Raw genomic sequence first — 24,295 nt, 5'->3', positions numbered from 1 at the left:
GCCATTATGTACACAATCATTGTACTGAATCTATTGCACATGAAACCTCATTTATTACAATGGTTAAGTTGCACCATTGCACAGTAAAATTGTACAATTGTTATTATATACATATTATAATGTACTACTGCACAAGAGGAAATGCCATTACCTGCTGAATACTGAAATCTGCAAAAGTCAGACAGTATTACCACTTATCTTTTTGTATTACTTGTTTATCTTCTAAGACAATTTTTTTATTCCCTGTATTTCTTGCATCTTGATTACTTACAGTATTGAGGAGGTTTTTGTAAATCAAGAATTTAATTACCAGTAACACTGTTGTTAATGTGTAATGACAAATAAACTTGAACTTTACCCATTGTTGTGTTATTGATCCACCACAGTCCCCTCATGTCCCCCAATGTTGCAAAGATCTTAATAGAAATCATGGAAGTTAAAAATGTCCCAATTCTTCCATGGCCTATATATTCACAATACATGTCACCAACTTATGTTTGGCATGTTCTGGATCAACAGACCTCCTTTGGCCATCAGAAACAGCCCAGGCATTTTTATGAACGTTAAACTGTGTCCGTATATGTCAAATGTAGACATTCATAATTCAGTTCTACTACACAGTCAAAGGATACAATCCTGGAGCTCATACATCAAACAGAAACCTATTTGTTCTTGCATTGTTCCAGGTTTCTCATTAGCATTACAGGTAGTATGAAACTCTTGTTCAAGTGACCCAAGCAGTAAAAGCTTAAAGCAGGAACCCAGAGGAGAATGAGGATATTAGGGGATGTGGAGGCTGATGAACTCTTGACACCCAGCCAAACCAAGCCATTCACACTGCAGTAAATGACATGTTTATGGCTGCCCATGACTGCACTAGCAGACATTTCTTCCAATGTCAACAAGGCTTTTGTATATTTAAAATTGCTCACAGCAACATGTACAAAATGGGTAGGATATTAAAGTGGCCCACATTTTCACTGTAAACACAATTCATAGCACAAAGAAAATCTAGATTTATGGACCTGTTTATTAAGTTATTTTAAAATCTGAAAGCAGCTTTAATTATAAATGTTGTTCTATAGAATTGTATTTAATGTAATCCTTTTACAATGATATACAGTACGTACTCTGCAAACCTTTATCAGAAGATCCCTGAACACAAATGGGCCTCTTGTTACGGGAGAGGATCAGTTAATTACATGACAGAGGCATGCACAAAGAAAGTGCATGGTGTTTTCTGAAGCATATCATCCTGGTTCATTTATATAAGCATAGCTAACAACTAGAAATATTTAGATTGGGGATCATGCTTCAAATAAACAACTGATCCTGAATAAGGAGAGGTACATAAATGACTGGCTTAACACATGCACACAAACTGCATGGATTATTATATTTTTTACATTTCTGACTCCATACACAACTAGGAATAACATTGCATTGCAGGTAATATCACAAAAAACATTTGTATCTGAAAGAAATGACAGGAAAGAAAAATACAATTAATGTTTTCATTAATGGATAAGCATTTCAGTAATTAAAGGGGAAAGCAAAGCTGACAATTGAGAATCCGTAAAAATTGGCCAGGTAATATTCAATACAATTAAAATGTAATTTCATGTAGCACTCCCAGTATAGATTATATGCACATCGATCAAACATTAGCATCATTGTACAAAAAAAAAATCTGGTAAAAACAAGAGCACTTTGCAAATATATATTCATATTTATACAATTCTAACTGTATTTACAAACGAGTTGTTTGAGTAAATTAACTGACTGAACCAACATAAACATTACATACAAGGTAGGAATATCCCTTGGTAATCTGTGGATTTGGTCTAAAAAGCTAAATGCTTTCATTTGTTGTGGATGGAACATTGTAAAAATACAGACATGATTCTAACTCCAATACATCCAATGAATAATTCATTTCAGCTCAGTCCTGTCTGTTTCTCTCATTCCCTTTGAAATGCCCATATTGGAGACATAAGTCTTTCCTTTGCTTGCGCAGATTGGGACATACAAAGACAATCCCAGCCATACAAAGTTCCCCAAAAATATTACATTTCCCACCTCAACCTCAAGTCAAGAGAACTGATCCAGACCTGACCCTTGACGCCTTTTAGTTTCAAAAGTCAGTCATGTATACAACGTCACTGATGTGTTGCTTAGTCTCTAGGAGAGTGGGAAGTGTCATTACCGGGACAGTGGATGACAGTCATCTGAGGGTAGTGAGGTATCAACGCTTTTTCAGGGCCACCCCGTTGGAGTGGGGAGGGAACTTTGGCAGGCAGGGCTCCTCAGCCCCTGCATCGTGGGAGAAAACAGAGTCCTCGCCCGAGGAGCAGGTGGAGCTGCGAGTGTCCGGGTAGTTGGGGGAATACTGGTCTAGAGGCACAAACAGCTCCAAGTACTCCTGCAAACACGATATGAAGGCATTCATGGGAGAAGACAGGACAAACGGGCCAGAACACTCATATCTGGCTTCACATTTTGCACTGAAATACAGATAGTTGGCTTTTCGAAACCTTCAGTGTAAAGTCCTTACAGTAGCACATGGATGTGAGTGTGTTAGTTCTGTTAACAGTTGACATGTTACCAGTTCAGTGGTGGGGCTCACCTGGTTGGACGTCATGGCCAGGGTGCGGTCCAAGTCTTCCACCAGCTGCTTGAATGTGGGGCGGTGGGAGGGAACAGCATGCCAGCAGTCCCTCATCATCATGTATCTGTGGGAGTAGAAAGAGACAGTACTTAGACCACAGAGAAGAGTTATGAGAACAAAAAAGGTAGTCAGATAATTCTGCTGGCTTGTCTGTCTTTCAGTTATTAAAGAACAATATCTTGGCTGATGCTGCATTCCTGAGGTCTGTGATAGACCTACAGTATCCAGTCTAATGCTAGAACACTGAGGAAGGAGGCTTACAATTCATGAGTGCAGGTGGATGGCTTGTCCATACGGTGGCCCTCCTTTAGCAGCTTAAACAGCTCTTCCACAGGGACTCCTGGGTATGGAGAGCCCCCCAGGGTGAAGATCTCCCACAGCAGCACCCCAAAAGACCATCTGCAGAGAAAGTGGTACGGAACCCGTCCCATAAGTCAACACATATGGCACATCTTTCCAGGCAAGTGCCCAATTTCTGCCCATTTCAACTAATGGTGTATTTAAAAAAAGTTAGCGATCCACACTCACACATCACTTTGGTGGGTGTATATCCGGTCAAATAGAGCTTCTGGGGCCATCCACTTGACTGGTAAACGACCCTGTGGGTTAAACGTGTTAATTTCCTAACATGCATTTGCTACATCGGTGATCGAATAGGGTAATTATAGTCCATTATAATATTGAATCGGTATGGCTCATGTATAGTGGGGTGAGAAAAAGATTTTGAAACTAGCATTTTCTGTATATTAACACAAATGTTACTTAAAATGTGATCTGATCCGGTTAGATCGCGTGCTAAACCTTTACATTACATTAGCTCATAAACCCTTTTGTTTGGAAAACGACTACAACTAAGTAACCTTCTATTGCACCTTCAGCAGCATAACATTTTTGAAACCTACTGTAAAAGCTGCAAGTAAAGACGCCTGGTGATAGGCCTGAATATCACAGGCAAAAAGACCCCAGAATAGACCTGGACTGCCAGAATACTAGCAGAATATGACAATGCTGAGGCCCTAGAGCACAGGTGTCGAACCGGTTCCACAAAGGGCCGAGTGTCTGCAGGTTTTTGGTTTTTCCTATAAATTGGTTCCTAGTTCATACCTACACAACCAGGTGAGGGTAGAAACTAACCAATCAGTGACCTAATTAACCAATCAAGTACAAGGAGAGAGCAAAAACCTGCAGCCACTCGGCCCTCCGTGGAACCGGTTTGACACCTCTGCCCTAGAGCAACTATGCGCAGCAATCACAGACCAAGTCAGTGACTGTCGAGACAGCTCACTTTGCTGAATGCAAAGGGATTTGCTTAAACATACTGTGCATTTCCAACAGATCTCTGAAGTAGAAACTGAATTCGTTTTTTTGCTAAATGTATATGGGCTTGGGTGTTCATTGAGAGAAATGGCTTACATTTTGTCACTCTACACCAAAAAAAACATTATAAATTAGGAGTATTACAATGACATGCCTCAATGTAAGGTTGTCTAAAATCTGTTATACAACGTTTTATGTTCAAACACTGCTCAGTAGGCCTACCTTATCAGGAAGCGTGACACTAACATAATGCACTGGTTTTTAAATGTTTTTAATTTGGAGCAACTTCTAAAATGTGATTAATTGTGATTGTATAAATCCAAACAGCTGCAATACAGGGCCACATTTTTTTTTTTTAAAGTGTCACTGCACTTCAAAACTCATGGTTCCATGTAGATCACTTGATAAGATCATAGAGCTTGCAACACCAGGGTGGGTGACAAGTAGGAACATTTATGCATTCAGTGCTGTAAGTTGCTTTAGATAAGACTGTCTTGCCCAAGGGCTTAAATGCTTTTTTTAAATGTACTATTGAAAGGTTGATGCTCATGGTTGAACATTTGCTTTGCAGCTAAAAACTGAGAGGGAATTTAGAGAGGCCTATTAACAAACATTGATAGCGGAATTGCTTGAAGCACTGTGGTAAATATGTTCATTACCAGTTTGATATGATGCTGATTAACTGATTAGACATGAGGTTCACATTCGATTTATTTTTAGGAAAAAGTATGCTGAATTTCCTCATTAAATAAATAAATAACGAATGCTTGTGTAATTGTGAAATACAGATATAAAGGGTTTACAAACGTTAACTCTTTCTTACCACTACAGGTAATTAGTGGCATACTTACATTGGTAGTCTTTTTATAATAGTCAATATGGTGGATATCTCTGGCCAGGCCAAAGTCTGCAATCTTCATTACATTGTCTTCCGTCACTAGCACGTTACGGGCTGCCAGGTCTCTGTGGATACACTGCACATCGACAAATAACAACTAGGTCTAGTGACCCAGAACACTGATTGCATCTTTTCATTGCTGTACTCAACTGTGCTGATGTAGGTTGAGTCAGATCCTGATGTTACCTTCTTAGAGGACAGGTACTCCATGCCACGGGCAACCTGGTAGGCACAGGACACCAGGTCCTTAATAGACATGTTCTCTATGGGAACCTGGTCAGGGTTGTAGCAATACTCCATGCCTGGTGGACGCCGTGCTCTCAGATACTCCCGAAGGTTGCCCTTGGAGGCATACTCCACAATAACATAGAGAGGACCTGGAGAGGGAGTGAAAGGGTCACTCACCATTTATCCAAAACAGTGCCACAACAATTTATATTCCAGCATTTTCTTTCTTGGAGGATACAATCCATGGTTTGTTCAAATACAACTCCACATTCTTTTGCTTGTTTGTCTAACCATAGATAATGCATCCCACAGTGAGGGCTTACAGTGCAGTACAGTAGAGAGAGGCATCCAGCTGCTGATTTGATAAATAAACTAATCAAGCTAGCCAAATAGCTTTAGTTGCTAACTACATGAGCTACTCTACTTGTGCATTGCTTGAATAGACTGGGTCCAACCACCATTTACAAAATCAGCCCTATAAATAACAAGTATTAAGATCATGACATGACACCTTGCTAGTTATTAAACCTTAAGCTCTTTTGCAGCAGTCCGTTAGCTTGAAGCATATAGGAATAGTTTACATGTACCAATTTATTGAAATGTCAACTACTTAATCTCATGTACATAAGTATTCAGTCTCTTTATTCAGTATGTTTTAGGAGCACCTTTGGCAGCAATTGATGCTTAGACTGTTTTTGGTAGTGTTTATGGAGTATTGTGTGAAGATCGATTGTGTGCAAAATGTATTTAATCATTTCTAAATGCAAGAAAGTTAGAGGGCCCGACTACATTCAGACACCCCTGTAAACATTTCACCCATCTAGCTAAGGAGTTTAAAATGTTTCTTCATCGTGAAAGTCCCACACTACATCTTTACGCTGTGAATTATAATCAACAGCTGCATCTAACATGCCAATAAAACAGAAAATTTTATCTGGATAGCTATTTGGTGATCTGGGAAAAACACCATTACAAATCACAGAATAAAGACACAACAAAGCATAAAACAAATGAATAATAAAAATAATGATACCTTAACAATTGCACTTAATTTGTAGTCAATATTCTAACCATTATCAATAGTCAATGCAAAGATTTGACAACTATTTGACAAATACATTTTACTGATGTTATTCCTATCTGGAAATCCATGCAGAATTAATGTTTTGAATTAAAAGGTGTAACAAAAACAGCCTACTTTGATTGTGTTTAGGTCAGAGAGATCTGCAATGTTCACAGCAGGCTAATGTTCTTCCCCAGCAAAACACAGCACATGGTGCCAGGGCTTGTCAGTGAAGATTTGAAACATATGGAAACCCTTGGCAGCAGCTGTGTTCATCACAAACTGAGAGCTCAATGTCAGAATTCCATACTCATGCCATGCATATTTTTATCATACGGTTTTGAACATGCAATGCTTTTTGTGGTTTTGCACTGGAAGAATCCAAAAAGTCTCAATACACTTTAAAATCACAAATGTCTTCAGGAATGATCTAAACATTCACAGCTATTTAATGGTCTGTAATTATTATTTATTTTTTTAAAGAGGTTGGTTTAGCCCCATTTTGGAAATTTTAGGTGCTTCAGATTTAATTTCATGTCCCTATACAGTTGTGCTCAAATGTTTGCATACCCTTGGTAATAAATGTACTATTTGTAAAGAAAACATGAGTGAGCAGGCAAAACATGTCTTTTATTTCTTATGGGATTCACATTCAACTGTAGGTCATAACAGAATGGCACAATCATAATACAAAATGGCAACAAATATATATATTTTTTTTACATATCCCCTGTTCAAAAGTCTGCATACCCTTAGTTTTTAATACTGTGTATTGCCCCCTTTAGCGTCAATGACAGTGTTCAGTCTTTTGTAATAGTTGTCTATGAGGACCCAAATTCTTGTCCAAATTCAAAGTCTTTGGTCGTCTTGCATGAACCGCACGTTTGAGATCTCCCCAGAGTGGCTCGATTATATTAAGGTCAGGAGACTGTGATGGCCACCTTCACTCTTTTCTATTCTAACCACCAGAGGGTCAACACGACCTTGTGCTTAGGGTCATTGTCGTGCTGGAAAGTACAAGAGCGTCCCATGTGACGCTTTTGTGCAGAATGCAAATTGTCTGCCAGTATTTAACATGCTACATTCATCTCACCATCGATTTTCACAAGATTCCCTGTGACTTTAGAGCCCCCCTCCACTTCTTAATAAGTGAATGAACAGTACTGACTGGCATTCACAAGGCTTTGAATATCTTTTTATATCCTTTTCTATCTTTATAAAGTTCCAATACCATGTTACGCAGGCCATTTGACAGTTCTTTTCTGCTCCCCATGGCTCAGTATCTAGCCTGCTGAGTGCATCCACACGAGAGCTAACAAACTCAGACTATTTATACATAGACATTCATTGCAATTTAAAAAGCTACAGGTGTGGGAAATACACCTTTAATTTCCATGATCACCTGTGTGTGTCATCTTATGTGTCTGTAACAAGGCCAAACATTCAAGGGTATTTAAACTTTTGATCAGGGCCATTCTGTTATCATTATGATGTGTTTTTGCATGATCAGTCATATTTTCAAAATCAATGCCTCCATTTCACAACTTTCTGCAATCTGTGTTAGGCTGTACATCTGCAATATTTCCAAATTTTTATTTTTTAAATGCAGGGTCAAGTTTACCGCTTCACTCAACACATATACCAGGAAATAGTTTAGTAACTTTTTTTTAGCTAGCTATAAAAATAAATTGTTTGCAAATAGCCATAGCCAATTAACTAACTCAAACCAGTTAATTTGCCTGCCAAAGTACCCATACAAAGGAGGAGGGCAACAGGCCGCTGTAGTACCATCAAACCACTACAGCAAATTTGATTCACAGAAGTGTATCGTGTCATATCATAACATAACTTGTTATAGCGGAGTGGCATGATTTTCCTCTGTTTGGCTCTGTTATGACGCATCCGTTCCAGGATTCTCTTAAAAAGGTCTGCTGGTGTGAGGAGGGGGATTGGTGGTTGGATATACTGTACTATAACACAGCTGGGTTTATATGCATCTAAAATGTAGTAGGCCATGCTGCTTGTGAATGTATTCACACGCTACTTTAAGCGTTTAATTAAATTATTATTTTGGTAAGACAGCTGTGCCAGCTGTCTGTCTTGTAGCCTCTATTGCCAATAATGCCTTATTAGTTTATTTAGTGTTCATGGTGCATAGCTGAGATAAAGCTATACTTTTCTCGCCAACTCGTCACCTCAAATCACACAATGGTCTCAGCATTTGAACTTTGATTCTTCTGGTAGAGTGACAATAATTCAATAATATTTCAAAGCTAGAACTGAATAAAAATGATATCCCTTGCTGATTTAATCTGCACCCTCAGTCACTTAACCCAGCAGTCGGCTGTGATACTGAGTATAAAGTGTATGTCTGTGGCATTGGATGAACTGTCTAAAGAGACCCAGCTTTAAAAGAAAATAATGACAAAAATATAGCATTTGGATTTCTTTTTTACTGACGTTATAGGTGTTAACATGTTGGTGCATGATTAAGATCATCCTTAACATATCATGTGAACACTAAGATTTATTACCAGGCAATTAAAGATTAGTAAATGTATCCATGGAACATCAAATCAGTTCAAATGAAGAATGTATCTAGTAAAAATTATTTATTAAAATGATATGGAATCTAACTAAATTGCATTTATTAGTTCCTCTAACTGAGGAACTAATAACTATCGTACAAAATAGTTTCAAACTGAAACTTATTTCTTCATTGTATTAAAAAAAATTATACAGTACATATCACATTGTCATGAAATGTAAGGATGTATACAAATCCCTAGTTCTCGGGTTTACTAAAGGATGTCTGTGCATTTGTGTGAACAAAGGGCGTCTGTGCATTTGAGACCTACCGTCCTGGGTGCAGGCTCCCAGCAGGTTAATGATGTTTTTGTGCTTCCCAATGATCTTCATCATCTCCATCTCTGAGATCAGGTCTGACAGGTCTTTCTCTGTAGCGTCAGCTGAGGAAAAAATATAAAATTAATTTTTCTTTTGACTCATTACAACATACAATAAGCATTAACGGCCATGAACAAAATATATACTTTTTAATCAGTTATTTTGCACTTCTGCTTGCATTTTCATTTCATTATTCAGCAAATCAATCCATCATTCAGTTTTATTTTGGCCAAAAGTGTATTAACCTCTAGTTTAATCAGTAGTCAAATGTTTTGTATTTTGTTATATTCTTAGCAATGAAATGACTATCAAACATTTATTCTACCAACTTATTGGATGCATTTGCAGATTATTGGGTTGTGTTTAGGGTTGTCTTTGAGAATAGATGTTTTGAGCACCTAAATACATTCTGATAATGCCATGATAGAGAAAATAAAAAATCTAATGATCAGTGCAAACTTTACAGATGATATAGCAAATTTTTTTATCTAACCTCCTGTGAGTTATTGCGACAAAACATAATTCAAAACAACCCAATAAAAAGCAAATGCATCCAATGAGTTTGTAAATTAGCAAGTTTGAGACTGTCATAGGAATTCTGCCCATCTTGTAGTAGCAGTTGTGGCTTTCTGATGAGAACTGGTTTGAAATACTGCCCAACAAGCAGTATGAGACCCAGCCATGTGCCTAAATATTAGTATAACAGACAAACGTACATTTCAGCATCTTGACGGCCACTTTGGTGACCCTGTTCGGCTTCTCTTGGTCTAGCCCTAGAGCCTCTCCCATGACCACCTGGCCAAAGCAGCCTTCTCCCAGGGGCTTCCCCAGCACCAGCCTAAGAGAGTTGAAGGACAAAAAAAAAAAGACAACAGCACGTGAGAAAAGTGTGATAGACAGGGAATGTTCCTATTCAATTGAGAATGACAATGCAATCTGTATTTTAGGTGCTTTTTAATAATCTGCATACCTGTCCCTGGGCAGTTCCCATCGTGGGTCCTGAGGCAGTTCGTACTCAGACACCCCAGTCAACATAGGAGAGCCGCTGGAGGAGAGGCGAGAGGGGCGCACCAACATCACTCCAGAGTGGAGGGAGGAGCTAGAGTCTACCGAAACCTGGATAACAGAAGCCTGGCATTACTCTCTTATAGTGGAACCAGGATTGGAAAGATAGAAAGTTGTCCAGTGTGGACAGAAGGGGACCATGTGGTAAACCCCCAAAACTTGACTTATCGTGCTGGTAGACCGAATTGTACAACCAAAACAACATTAATGCCACCAGAAGCAGAGAGTAGGTTGAGGCAAAAACCTGCCCTCTACTCACCAACTTGCCTTGACTTTAGGGAAACAAAACTAAAAAGATTTCACAAGATAATGAACACTTCCAATTTATAAGGGATTAAAAATACTTCTAATGGGATGAGAAAACTACAAAAGACCTAGCAAGAAAAGGTATAGACTTCAAACCCCTATCTACTTTCTGTTACCTGTCTGCGCAGGGGAATGCTTTTGGCCAGCTTGTGGACAGCCAGCTCACTACTGAAGTCAGTCTTCTTGGACGAGCTGCGCATCTTGAAGATGATAGCCACGGCCACCATGACAGCAATGAGGAAGAAGCCCACACAGTAGATCAGCACCCTCCAGGTACGTTTGGTTGGTGGTGGGGAGCGGGGGACTGCTGGATGACGGCAATGCCATAGGGGCGATGGGACAGGGGGCAGCAGGTCAGCCATATAGGGTCACATCACAAGTAGAGGTCCATGCATTCTCAGATACCAACACAACATGGCACACACCAGCATGTAATACATTCTGAATACACGCGCACACACACCCACAAACACACACGGCCCTGATACATTCACAAAGACCACTCAGCTGACATGTACAGAAAAGCAGAGCCCTTGACACCACTGGCACAGAGCACAAACTCCTATTGTGGCACAATAATTGCTTCTTTCAAGCATAGGGTTTCACTCCACATTCTTTGCCAGTGTGACCAGCAGCCATATTCGACTGACAACGAATAACCAAGTCCAAACCCAAATAACAGAGCCTTATACAAACTAAAAAAAAAAAACAGTAAAACTGATACACACTAAAACTTCAGTTTCCTAAAATTGGCACTCATTTTGTACTTGAAACAGCTCTGTTTTTCTGGACAACTGGCAACATCACAGACCTACAGAAACATGCCACTGCACACTTACACAAATCTTTCAAACATACTGCTCATTCCTTGAATATCAAGTTTAGGAAGACAAAGTGAATGTATTCAATAGTTTAACTTCAGCTACCCTCTTAATTTCCTTTTGACATTGAGTTCCTTGTCATTCTGGCATACAATTTCTCATATTTTGCTTTAAAAAGAGAGAAAGTACACAAGAAATGACAACTTGTATTCCTGAATCCACTTTTCTCCATTATCTCCAATTCAGATCAGAATCAGTGTATCATTGTAAAATTGATCAATAGATTCAAATTAACCTATTGGACATCTCAAAGATCAGAATCATACCAACACCAGCAACAAGTGAGCTGCTCGTGTCTATAGACCAAATGACAAAAAACTTGATATCTAGACAAACGCTCAGCAACCAGATAAATTTCCCTTCCATTACAGTGGGCCAATTACCAAAGCTAGCCATAAGAGCAGGCTTTAGTCCTCAGCATGAAATGACAACGGGATGTCATTTGCAGTGCTTATAAGAAAATACCAGCCTTACACAAAGTAATATATAAACATCAAATGTAAGCCAAAAGGAAAAGAGGGCTGGGAGAAACACAGAGTAATGCCAAACAAACCCATCTGAATTAAAAACTTTAGTTCAGGTTAAAGTTAATCATTAAAGGGATATTTTACCCAAGTTATAAAACTACATTGATTTCCTTATCCTGAAAGAAGTCTATAGACCAGCTCTGACAGCAGTATGTTTTGGCTCTATTTCTCTAGCATAGTTTTCAAATGCACATATACAATCCAAGTCTTGTTACCATTATTATAATTTTTCCATTAGAAAGTTTGTCATATTTATGAAATCCGACAAAGGCATGTCAAGATGATTAAACGTGTGATGCAAAAAATAAATAAAGAGCTGTTAAAGTTAACGCATCAACGTATATGATTAATGTAAAAGTTAACGTCATTCTTTTTGCTGTCGCTGTTAACACTAACCTTAAAACCCATCCACAGTGCATGTACAACTCCGTACAATGCAACCCATAGGTGATACATTCTGCACTGTGGGCAGCATTGCAGTACCACAGTGAGAGGCATCCAACTGCAAAATTGATAACAGATACCTAAAAAGCCCTTTTGCCATAGCCATGACTAATGTTGGGGGTTGTCCTTGCATACTGCAGCAAGGGGTGCACACCACAAAATAGCTTGTTAGCTAAAGAGGGATTTCAATCAAACAAAAATGTGACAACCAATCACATGGATAAAAAAATCATTACAAACTTTATTGAAAATGTAATAGTTTATCATTATTAGCTTTGTAGCTGGCTTCAACCAATACAAACAGGCTGTAAATAATGACCAGAAAGACGTTTTCAACATCGTTAGCTTCAAACACGGCTCCAAACTAGCCCCATCTTAATTGGTGCATGCACAAGAAAGCGGTCAATGTCTAGTCCTGATACCTGGTTTTGCAATTGCATTTGAAGTTGGTTGCTGGAGTCTGACAACAAGAGGACCAAAGAAGAGCCAAGGATAGTCAGGCTAAATTCACACTGAATTAAACACTTCAATGATTTAGACAACATTCTAATATCTGTACCAGGATTTGGATGGGATTTATGCCACATATACTAAAACAAGAACATTTGGAAACAGTGCCAGGGATACTAAAGCAAAGCATGCATTTCTGTCAAACCATGTACATGAAGTGCTCATTAGGTAAAGGAAAATGAATGTCATTGTAATGTGTGAACTATCCCTTTACTCACTTAAACTGTTTTATTGTTATTTGTTTCAGGGTATTGACACTTATACATTCTGATCTTGGTGTAATGTCAGTTGACTTACAGTTGATGGGTTGTTTGGCATTCTGTGACTACAAAAACCAGAAGGCAGAAAGGAATCAGTTTTCAACATGGACCATATTGTCCCATCCAGGAAAGATGATGGGACTGGAACCATGCTGACAGGGGGAGCAGGAAGGTTAGTATCATCAATTGGCCTGGCTTCCACACAAACAGACATCCACTTGCTCACTGAAGTAGGCTCACATTCAGGGAAGTGTGGCAGTGGTTAGTCAAACCAAAGTGGATAGGAGGAAGGGAATGGAGGAATTGGAGGTCAGTAGAGAGAACCATTGATACCTTTGAAAACGGTCAACCATGCAGACTGATAAGAGATCCCGATAGAATTGCCCGCCAAGCAGGTATACTCCCCAGCGTCATCAAAAGACACATTCCTCAGTTGGAGGATTTCCATTTCCTTGTCCGTGGTGTTAAGGCCAGCAGTCTAGAATAGAACAATAGAAGCAGACCCAACAAGAGGCCCAGAGGAAAAAAGGGAGACATGAATAAAAGATTCTGAAAGAGAAAGACTTCTGCTAGAGTAGGGGGCAGGACAGGGTGGCGTTCATACCCCCATCTCAGTCCAGAACCACTAACCCCCGTCTCCCACAGATTAAAAACCCACACCGGCATTACGGGGCGTTTCCAGTGTTGTCCCACCAGTCAGTTTGTGGATGAGCAGGTTAAGTAGAGGAGACTGCACTGCAGTGCTGAACCTTTCACTGGACCATCACCATTTGAAGAGGAGCAGGGACAGACATCATACCTAGTCTCATCTCTACATGCAAGAGATGGGCTACATGGAAAACCCCTCAGCAGAGCACACATTCTTGAGGCCACACACTTGCACCAGACAAACAGAAGGAGCTCAGGAAAGAGAAACATGGAGAAATACATCTGAAAAGCAGACAGCAGGAGAGACAAGGCAGTGGTAACATCAGAGCAGAAGACTTTGAAGAGTAAGGGAGTAAAAATAGTGGCAGTGTTTGGCAAGACAGGCCCTTATTAGAAGGGCGATGGAGAGGCATGGGACAGGAAAGGGAGAGCAATCCAACATAAACTAAAACTGAAACACACTCAACCACTCTGCTGGGAATTTTCCATTGCTTAAGTCACCGTCAAGAGCACCGAGGCGGAATAGAGGGAGGGAATGAGGGAGGAGGGAAACAGCTGAGGTTGTCCCTAAATAATGCCCTAGTCCTCCTGGTGACCCTAACAGACCCTGGCTGAGGCTCTCTGTGTGCTCTGAGCTGCTACGTGGGGCGGTTACCTTGGGCCTCATGCCTGACGACGGTCAGCCAGGCCGACTGATTGGCCTCTCCTATATAATTGGACACTTTACATATATACTCCCCGCTCTCCTCCTCAGTGACATTGTAGAGGGTCAACACCTGAGTGTCCGAGCTATTGACCCCAGAGTGCTAGGAACAAAAACAAGTGATGTGCAACAAGAGGTCAAAATGAGTTTGTCACAAATGTTTCAATGATCAGATTGAGGAAGCAAAACACTGTTGTCTCTGTTGAATGAGATCACAATAACCTGTTAGCATCAACTTTCCACTGCCAAGCATTTTTTCTTTCAAAATTAGATGGATCAGATCCTATAAAAGGGATATTACAGTGTATTCGGAAAGTATTCAAACTTCACATGTCCACATTCTTATGTTAAAGCTTTTATAAAATGGATTAAATGTGTTTCTCATCAACCTACACACAATAACCCATACTGGCAAAGCAAAAACAAAATAAGTATTCAGACCCATTGCTAGGACACTCAAAATCAAACTCTGGTGCATCCAGTTTCCATTCATCATCTTGATTGGAGTTCACCTCTAGTAAATTCAATTGATTGGATATGATTTGGAAAGGCACACTGTATACCTGTATACATGAAGTCCCAGAGTTGAAAAGTGCACGTGAGAGCAAAAACCAGACCGAGGTCAAAGGAATAGTTTGTAGAACTCTTAGATTTGGGGAAGGGTACCAAAACATTTCATTCTTAAATGGAAGAAGTTTGGGCCCAACATTCTTGCTAAAGTTCGCCTCCCGTCCAAACGGAGCAATCGGGTAGAACGGCTCCAGAGTTCCTGTGTGAATAGGGGAGAGCCTTCCAGAAGGACAACCATCTCTGCAGCAACACCAATCAGGCCTTTATGACAGAGTGGCCAGACAGAAGCGACTCTTCAGTAAAAGGCACATAACCCGCTTGGACTTTACCTAAAGGATTCTCAGACCATGAGAGACAAGATTTTCTGGTATGATGAAACAAAGATCGAAGTCTTTGGGCTAGAATGCCAACCATTGGAGGAAACCAGGCAGAGCTTCTCACTTGGCCAATACCATCCCTACAGTGAAGGATGGATGTGGCAGCATAATGATATGTTTTCCAGAGACAGGGACTGGGAGAAGAGTCCTGATAATGGGCAAAAATAGTGTAAAGTACACATAGATCCTTGATGAAAACTTTCTCCAGAGTTCTCATGACTTCAGGCTCACTTTTCAACAGGACAACAACCCTAAGTACACAGCCAAGACAACGTAGGAGCAGCATCAAGACTGTGTGAATGACCCCGAGTGGCCCAGCCAGAGCCTTGACTAGAACCTGATCAAACATCACTAGAGCAAACTTAAAATGTCAATGCAGCGACATTCCCTATCCAACCTAAAAGAGATTGAGAGGGTTTGCAGAGAAGACTGGGAGAAACTTCCCTAATTATGATGTGCCAATCTTGTAGCGGAATACCCTAGAAGGTGTTTCACCAAGGTACTGAGTGAAGGGGTCTGACTTGCTTTGACTGGACATTCAGGTATTGCGTGTGGATTAAAGATGAAAACAAATTTACTTCATGTGTTTTCGATTAAAGCTTTCCAATAACAAAAAGCAAAAGAGGGTCTGAATATTTCCCCAATGTACTGTATTATTCCTCCAGGTATTACATCGGATGCAATCTCTTACTCAACACAGACGAACACCTTTTGTCCCAGACTGAAAATAATACTTGATGCTATTTGGTGTGTACAGTGTGGTAGGAAACCCAGTCAGCGCACTACCCGCTCCTACCTTGAGAATACGGACGTAGGGTAAACCATCAGGACCTACGCGGCTCCCGTTGACCTCGATGTGTTTCAGCCACTGGATGTGAGGCTGGGGGTCACTAAACACCTTACACTCAAACTCCACATCACTACCCACCACAGCGGTGCGATTGGCTGGCAGTCCCGCCTGCAGTATGGGTCTGTGGGGAGAACGCTCTGCAGCAGAAATGCGATGACATACATCAATACCACTACTCAAACAGAAACCTACATTTATTATTGCAATTCAGAACAGAGAATCCTAAATGTCAGGCAAAAAGACCTTACATATGGTTTCACTTGATTTAACAGCAGTTAAACTGTACTTGTTGCCATCAATAACTTTCCTGCACTTCACTACTTGCAACTCTTCATCTGCAAACCGCTCAGATCGCCATGTTTGATGAGTGCTTTCACCCAACAGCTGATTTTTTTGGGGTCATTGTCCTTGTGTGAAGGCACACAAAATACTCCAAAATACTGAGAAACAGCCAAAACGTCTGTAAACACGATGCTGACCTACTTTGTGAAAGAGCTCCAATTTTCTTTTAGATCAGACCACATCACACTCTCTCAAAGATTTAGATGGGTTCAATTGGGCCATTTTGTTATCTTTAACTGAACTTTCAAAATCTCCAGAAGGGTGCCAATCATTTCCCCCCCCCCGACATTTTTATGAAAGATTGCAGAACTCCAGATTTGCCCGTTTTTTCCCACAGTCATTGTATCACTTTCTTCGCTTCCAAATTTTAGTGAGGATTGATGTGAACAGGGTACATTTCTTTGACTGGAAGTGTACATAAAATCACCATGGAAATGCAAAATCCAGATTAGTGGTCATTGCAAATGAGCTTTTCTAGCTCGTGGAGTAATGAAGGGTTAATGTCATTTGAAAACATTCATACCTTATTTTTCACCAAGGGAATGTTATCCGAACTACTTTGCCAACTGTGTAATTGCTGCCATTTGGCCCAAACGACTGGAAACCCAAGCATGCAGACAAGTTTTAAGCCGCTTCACTAAGAGAGAAGTGTTTTCTGGGCGCCATTTTGTTGATTGATAATTCCACCAACCGTACTAATGAGGCCAGCATCTGGCAGGGAAACAAATGTTCAGGCTTCACTTGCTTTCCCGATAAAGAAATCAGTGTGGCGCGCTGCACACATTTAGTATAATTACACTCCGTCTACAAAATTATCTTACAGCTGATCTGGGTTGGGGAGTGAAGTCATGCCAACATATCCCCCTGGCCCAAATATCCTAGGAGACACTGCAGTTTGTTCAAATGGACATAACTGGACATTAATGATTTAATAAATCTTAGGCATGACTAGCAAACTTTTTGAACAGCAATGACCCAGAGAAGATAGACTTACCAACAACATCCAGTTGGTAAGTGTGGTTGATGCTTCCATGTTTGTTTTCCACTACACAAGTGTAGTTCCCCTTGTCAGATGGAACCACAGACTCCATGATGATGGTCCACATGTGTTCTCTGACCTAAACATTGGAAAACAGGAAGCATAAAGTCACTTCCAGGTGACAATTGGTTCAATCAAAGCACTAAGACTTAAACAGATCCCCAAAACCCCATACTTTCACAAGACACTACTACCAAACAAGAAAAAAAATTGTTTTTAAAGCCAGCATTCAACAAACAGCTAGAAGTACATTTCTGGAATTATTTTATTTTTACAATGGGCTTTACATAAACCTTAAATAGCAACTTTCATTTGTTGTGCTCCTAGTAACTTCCTAAATTTTTTGAAAATAATAACCAGTGTGTAGTAGAATGCAGATTGAAAGATGTGTTATATAATTTAATATCCATAGGAAGGAGGAACATTCTATCAGGAAACCATTTCCTATGTTGTATAAAACTGGATTGTGATCCATTGCTTGAGGCGTAGTACATGAATTCCCTATTGGAAACATATTGGAGCTGGTATGGCACAACATGTTCTGAGGAAACAGCCTATGCACATCTGAGGCAAAATCCGGTTCTCTATATTACAAGTTATAATTTTTCCTTCCATAAATCTGCCAAGACCGGCAATGTGTGATTAAACTAGAACAAACTTCTCAAGCAATGGCAACATCAAACATGCACACACATGAATTACAGTTTTCCTAAATTAGCTCAACTGTACAGGGATTCTTCAGCTGCTTCTGGCCAGATGTGTTGTGCTTAGGTTTACACGTGGTCTGTATTATTTCCTTCTGCTGTCCCCATACATTAAGACCATATGAACAATACAGCCACGGTCATTAAACTAAAGCGCGGCATGGTGGGCAAGCACCATTTATAGATGTCCCTAGCCGCTCACTAGACCTCTGCACCATGACTGAAAAGAACAACAGTCAGATGGTAGTGTGCGGTCAGGCTAGGTTGGGCTAACCTGGGCCCGGGTAGAGAACACAGGCAGCTGAGAGGAAACTCCTTAATCTGTCCCAGCTGGGGGGCCTGCTGAGGACAGGGCTAGACAACACCTTGATGCTAAGAGCAGATGCACAGGGCACTGGGCCCCTACAACATCCGGGCACATCCAATACCATGTGAGGCGCAAGCCGACATACAACCATCTACAAACAATGTGGTACGGATATAATAAACTTTCAATGCAGACTGTAGAGTTTACAGACGCTATTAGCATCAATAAAATAAAGGAAAAATGACTCAACACCATATCCATTACAGTTCGTACTGTCCTCTGCAACAGTGAGTATTTCGGTTTTGATCTCGAAGAAAAAGAGGGAGAATGGTCTAATATTAAACTTAAACCTGCAGAATGTCTCCGGCCTTTGTATTAAACTAGTGACAACATTTGCTTTTAGAACTTGGTTTAGCTATACGCAGACAAATCTTAAAAAACAAATGTATTAAAGGAGAACAGCCCAGCTTGATCCTGCCTCTTATACTGCTATCCTCAAGGCATGTTTTAGTACAATCATCCCTTTGTGGCATTGTATTTTGCCTTGCATTGTTCCACATCAAGGTGTTAAATGTGCTTGCTTTCCTCAAACGAACGGGTCACCATCAAACCAGCACTCGTGGGTTGCAGTGCAATGTACAGTATGGCCTTTGGGCAGCATATTACTTGGGTGGAAGTACAGAGAGGGGGTTTACTTTGAAGCCCCCAATTCGCTGATCCCTCTTGAACTCCTTGCCGTTCTTGAACCACTTAAGTGTTGGGGTGGGGTTCCCACTGGCCTGGCAGCGGAACTTGACAGTCTTACTGGCTGGGACGGCATGCAGTTTTTTCTCCATCTTGTCTGGCTGAGCCCACTGAGGGGCCATTGCTGGGGACCATGGAAAAGACGACAGAAAAGTTAAAACTCCTCACAAAAGAATTGCCAACAATAATGGGTACAAGGTTTAGGAACCTTCCTATGACCACACAAGCTGTACAATTCCCATGTTTGCAAAAACATTATAAATGGGATTTATTGGTCCTGTGGACCAACATCAGTGAGCGGAGCCTGCCATGCCTGTGGGCAGACGGCAGTCACCAGTACCCAGCCAATCACACCTGACCAAGTTGATTCAAGGTGATTCAAACATTAAATGTTTCTGAGACTGGAAATGGCCAAATAGGTTTAAGTGCATTTGTATGTTGACACTTACGTAAAAGCTTTTGAATGCTAGACAGCTTTGCCTCCTCTGAGGAAGTCTCATCCTCCTCGTCTTCATCTTCAGAAGATGCCAGGATATCAGCTAGTGAATAGGAAAAGAGAACAACTACGTATGTCATAAAACTTGAGCATCCACCCATTGCAATTCATTTGTTTCTCTCTAAAGACCCTTACAAAAAAGTATTTCTTGAGGCAATTGTCCCACAAGTTCAGTGCACATTTGGCATGAACTAAATGGTGATAAATATTGCCAGATGTTTGTATATTTAACAGTCCTATGGAGTTCTGGCAAAGAATTCTGTCAGGTTACCCATATAATCAGTTGCATACCTGGGGCAGCAATATTTCTTGCTACTAGTGGCAAACAAAAGTCTATATTTGTTGTCAGCTCTTCACAGCTACCTAACAACTTTGCCAGCAATCAACAAAAACATTCAGATGGATAGCATTCCATCATTCCAGAGCTTTTATGAGGGAAGCCTCTAGGTTTTCCTTGCAATGTAATCAATTTTGTGAGGACATTCTGATCTTCCCAATGTAATTAGTGGTTGTGCAAGCTACTTTTATGACGCTACTAAATTATGGTGATATACTATATATGCAAGCCTCAGCTTCTGTTTATGGCCTTGAATTTTATCACTGATGCAAATTGTTGCACTCACTGTCGGTTATGCTTCAGTTGGCCAGGAGTCACTGACATCTAGAAGAGCCAGACAATGGTTTATGTTTTATATAAGCAAGTCATAAAAAAACATCCTGACTGTCTAACAGAAAATTATTTGGAAGAAACACGGTTTTAATACAAGATGGTGCTGGAAATACTGCAGGCCCTTTTGAAACTGGATTAAACTGCTTTTGAATCTTGCTCCACACTCATGGAATGCCATTGAGTTGTCTAAGTTAAATATTTTAGTGCCTAGAAGGCATTTTACATATAAATTATATTTTTATTGTCAATTGTGATTGTTCTTAATATATGTTTTAGTTCCATTTCGTATGCGTTTTCTGTTGTAATACAGGGCACAGCTATAAAACAGACCTTGGTCTCAGTTGATTGATCTGTATAAATAAAGGATGAATATAAAAATCTTCTTGATGATGGCCCTGCTGTGTCCCATGATACATCCATGCTACTTTCGTATCCATCTCCTGAGCTGTACCATCCAACTATACAATCCTGTAGATCTCCTTGTGGACCAAGCCCTTAAGTAAATCCTACATGAACAGCTAATTTTATTTAATATAATCACTTCATTTGATATCAGGTGACGGTAATTACCTTGGGGGGCAATTACTATCATAGAAATTATACATGTTATGTAATTAAATATTGATCTTACATAACTTTACTAAAAGGTGAAAAAAGTCTCACTGTCTTCATTTTGGCATTTAGATGCACAAAAGTTATATCTTCAGTAACAGGGTGTATACGACTCAGTAACGGATGTCTACTGCATATGTTGTAATCCTTTCTTGATTCCTGTAGAATATTGAATATATATATTTATTTATTTTTGAGGTTTGTATGAAGTGTATTGAATGTTATATTTTGAGAATCATGTTCACCTTCAGTAATGTGATTTGTTTCACAAAGGTAAACAAAGCAGGGTATAATATGCATATACTTTAAGCTTAATAATGTCAGAAGAATGTGTTTCACAATTTTCCCATAATTGTTTGAGAGATGTTCGCAAGTCAATTTTGTTGCAACAATTTGCCTCAAAACTAATTTGCATGTGAAAAAAAATATAAAAATAGATCTTGCTGCAATTCCACAACAAAATTGCCAAATATTTGCCAAAATCCTGTTTCTTTTCAATAAGGGGGACAACGGATTTGAGCACTCACCACAAAGGTTTGTAGATAGACCCTTACCTGTAACATTGACAGAGAAGTAAGAGCTGTGGTTGCCAAAGGTGGTGCAAGTGTACAAGCCAGAGTCGGCCAGCTCCACGCCCTCAATCTCAAGCTTGCCATCCCTTAAACGTGTGTGCTCCCCATCCACTACCACTGCATGCTCCTTAGTCCAGTTGACAGGGTACTTAGTGTTACAACTCAGCTCCAGGCGGTCCCCAGGGTAGAGGGTGAAAACCTCTGCTTGGATTTCCACAGATGGCATATGGATAACTAGGAAACAAAACAGAGCATAGTGAAAGCGGAGTACCTACTTGGACGTGGATGTGTCGCAAAGTGAGACATGGTTCATCTTTCATTTGCGGTCAAGCTTGCAGGACTCCAGAGTAACAATTTCCACTGGTGGCACTGGTTCCACTGGGTCTTTAAATTTTCACTTATTTTTGAACATCGCAATAGTGCAACCAATTAAAAATGTTACTCAAATAGCCTTCTAAAAAGTCGCAAAATGTGAGCATTTTGTCGCAGTCTGAAGCCCCAACCTGTGTATGTGGAATTTGTTTAAGGTCAAGCAGCAATACCTAAAAGCAATTATCTTACTGATGGACCATGCAATGGGTGAGTGTTGGCTAATTCTATATTTCTCCTCAATAGAAACTGCATCCGCACTCAATTTCTTCTTGTACTCTTTACTTCCATTAAAGCTACCTGCTAAAAGATTCTCAGTGATGTTTACCTCTTCCCCATTTCTTCTGGTTAGTCTATATATGTTTACAGATTCATTAAGCAGACCGTGGAATTACAGATACAGTCTAAAATGATACAAAAAATTTAGTTCACAAAACAGCAAACTGGCACCAATCAAAATACAAAGATGAGTGGGAGGCCCCGGTGCACAACTGAGGAAGAGGACAAATACATTAGTATTTTGTTTGAGAAACAGACACCTCACAGGTCCTCAACTGGCAGCGTAATTACCCGCAAAACAATGTCAAGTCTCAACGTCAACAGGGAACAGCCAACTCCGGGAAGCTGGCCTTCAAGGCAGAGTTGTAAAAAAAATTAAAATCATTGCAGACTGGCCAAATAATAGAAAAGATTAAGATGGATAAATGAACACAGACACTTGACTGAGAAACACTGGGGGGGGGGGGGTCTACGTTTCAGGTGTGCGGACCAAACGAAAAGACGTTGACGCCAATCTATCAAGCATGGTCGAGGCAACGTGAAGGGGGGGCTTTGGTGGTGGTAAAGTGGGAGATTTGTACAGGGTAAAAGGGATCTTGAAAGGAGGAAGGCTATCACTCCATTTTACAACACCATGCCATACCCTGTTGACAGCACTTGATGGGCACCAAGCCTAAGTGACCCCAAACTTTTGTTTGTATGTTTTTATATATGTGATAAAATATGTAGTCAACAACAAAATTAACTGAATATCAAAATAGACTTTTGTCATGGTTTCATTTCATAACCAATGTACTGGAGTACTGACAGGCAAAACAACTTGTCACCGGCAAAATACTTACGCCCCTAAAATACCCATCATCCACATTCGGTGCAGGCTTATTGAATGCCCTTGTTTACATTTACAGAGCTGAAAAATTGAGCTGCAGTGTCATTCCCACTGCCTTCCTGCCTATCCTCTCCCTTAAATTAAATCCCACTCCGAATTAGTCAAGGTCCAATCCTCAGGCAGGCAAGCTCCATGGAAGAGGAAGGTGGAATTTGATTAGAAGAATGAGAAGGGGGGGCTGTATGACAGAGCTAGACACCTGAGCCCTGTTTTCTATGACTACATAGTCGTCCAGGGGGAGGGGGTAAGCCAATTACATTGACACATTGTCCATCACAATGGTGTTGTCTTTTTGGTTACAAAGGCACACAGCATCACAAGCTAAACTTGCAAGAGTCTTACTCTTTGAGGACCATTTGTTGAGCAGATGTTGGAAAAGCCTTGTAGAACAAAGGAAACTTCCTCTTTAAGATAGGACAGCAGGTTCCAATCACAATGCCATGTCATTTTAATTTGGAATTCATAAAAATACAGCTATTGATTTGTGGCAATCAATCAAATGAAAATAACCCTAGGCCCACACAATATTTACATACAGTAATTCTCTTGAATTGTAGAGTAATGTATTGTCATTCTGGAACAATGTTTTTGGACAAATTAGTCAAATGCGTATATGTTTGGGCAGCATATGCCCCATTACGTTTGCAGAATACCGAATTCCACATTAACACCCTCATGCCAGTGGTCAAGCCTGGTGTTGGTAGGGTCATGGTTTGGTAATACCTTGCAGGATCATGACAACTTGCCAATAAGGAAGGAACCATGAATTCTGCCTTGTATCAGAGAATTCCCAGCACAGCTGGGTCATGCACCAAGATAACGATCCAAAACCCACAATCAATTCGAAATCAAAATGATTCAAGAAAAACAACTTAAGGGTTTGGACTGGCCTAGCCAAAGTCCAGACCTAATCCCCACTTATATTGCAGCAGATCCTCAAAGGTGCAGTAAAAACCGTTCTGCGAGGAGTGGGTCAAAATGACTCCACGACTGATCAATAACTACAGGAAGAGTTTGCTAGTAGTCATTGCTACAAAAGGTTTGAATCTA

At 40.3% G+C, this 24,295-nt stretch overlaps 1 protein-coding gene across 14 annotated transcripts in view; it reads right to left on the bottom strand.

Moving 5' to 3' along the window:
- Positions 1-1,012: 1,012 nt before the first annotated feature.
- The window catches only part of fgfr1a (fibroblast growth factor receptor 1a), a 39,362-nt gene continuing 16,079 nt past the window's right edge, over positions 1,013-24,295 (bottom strand). For 2 of the 14 annotated variants that reach the window (XM_020052711.3, XM_020052712.3), the window contains 16 exons: positions 21,691-21,942; positions 19,808-19,921; positions 19,310-19,482; positions 17,559-17,682; positions 16,169-16,359; positions 14,378-14,528; positions 10,563-10,759; positions 10,052-10,197; positions 9,798-9,919; positions 9,033-9,143; positions 5,034-5,260; positions 4,837-4,959; positions 3,197-3,267; positions 2,930-3,067; positions 2,627-2,732; positions 1,013-2,422 (listed from right to left, as the gene is read on the bottom strand). In XM_020052711.3, the coding sequence (XP_019908270.2) occupies positions 2,246-2,422; positions 2,627-2,732; positions 2,930-3,067; positions 3,197-3,267; positions 4,837-4,959; positions 5,034-5,260; positions 9,033-9,143; positions 9,798-9,919; positions 10,052-10,197; positions 10,563-10,759; positions 14,378-14,528; positions 16,169-16,359; positions 17,559-17,682; positions 19,310-19,482; positions 19,808-19,921; positions 21,691-21,942 (2,423 nt within the window). In that variant the 3' untranslated portion in view covers positions 1,013-2,245. Of the gene's footprint in view, positions 2,423-2,626; positions 2,733-2,929; positions 3,068-3,196; positions 3,268-4,836; positions 4,960-5,033; positions 5,261-9,032; positions 9,144-9,797; positions 9,920-10,051; positions 10,198-10,562; positions 10,760-13,407; positions 13,553-14,377; positions 14,529-16,168; positions 16,360-17,558; positions 17,683-19,309; positions 19,483-19,807; positions 19,922-21,690; positions 21,943-24,295 lie in introns of all 14 variants that reach the window. The other 12 variants (XM_020052719.3, XM_010875972.5, XM_020052713.3 and 9 more) reach the window with 12 other exon arrangements.

The sequence above is a fragment of the Esox lucius genome, chromosome 13 (assembly GCF_011004845.1).
Source record: "Esox lucius isolate fEsoLuc1 chromosome 13, fEsoLuc1.pri, whole genome shotgun sequence".
Classification (NCBI taxonomy): Eukaryota; Metazoa; Chordata; class Actinopteri; order Esociformes; family Esocidae; genus Esox; species Esox lucius.
Note: the sequence above shows the minus strand (reverse complement) of the source record. Positions and strands in the feature narration are given on the sequence as shown.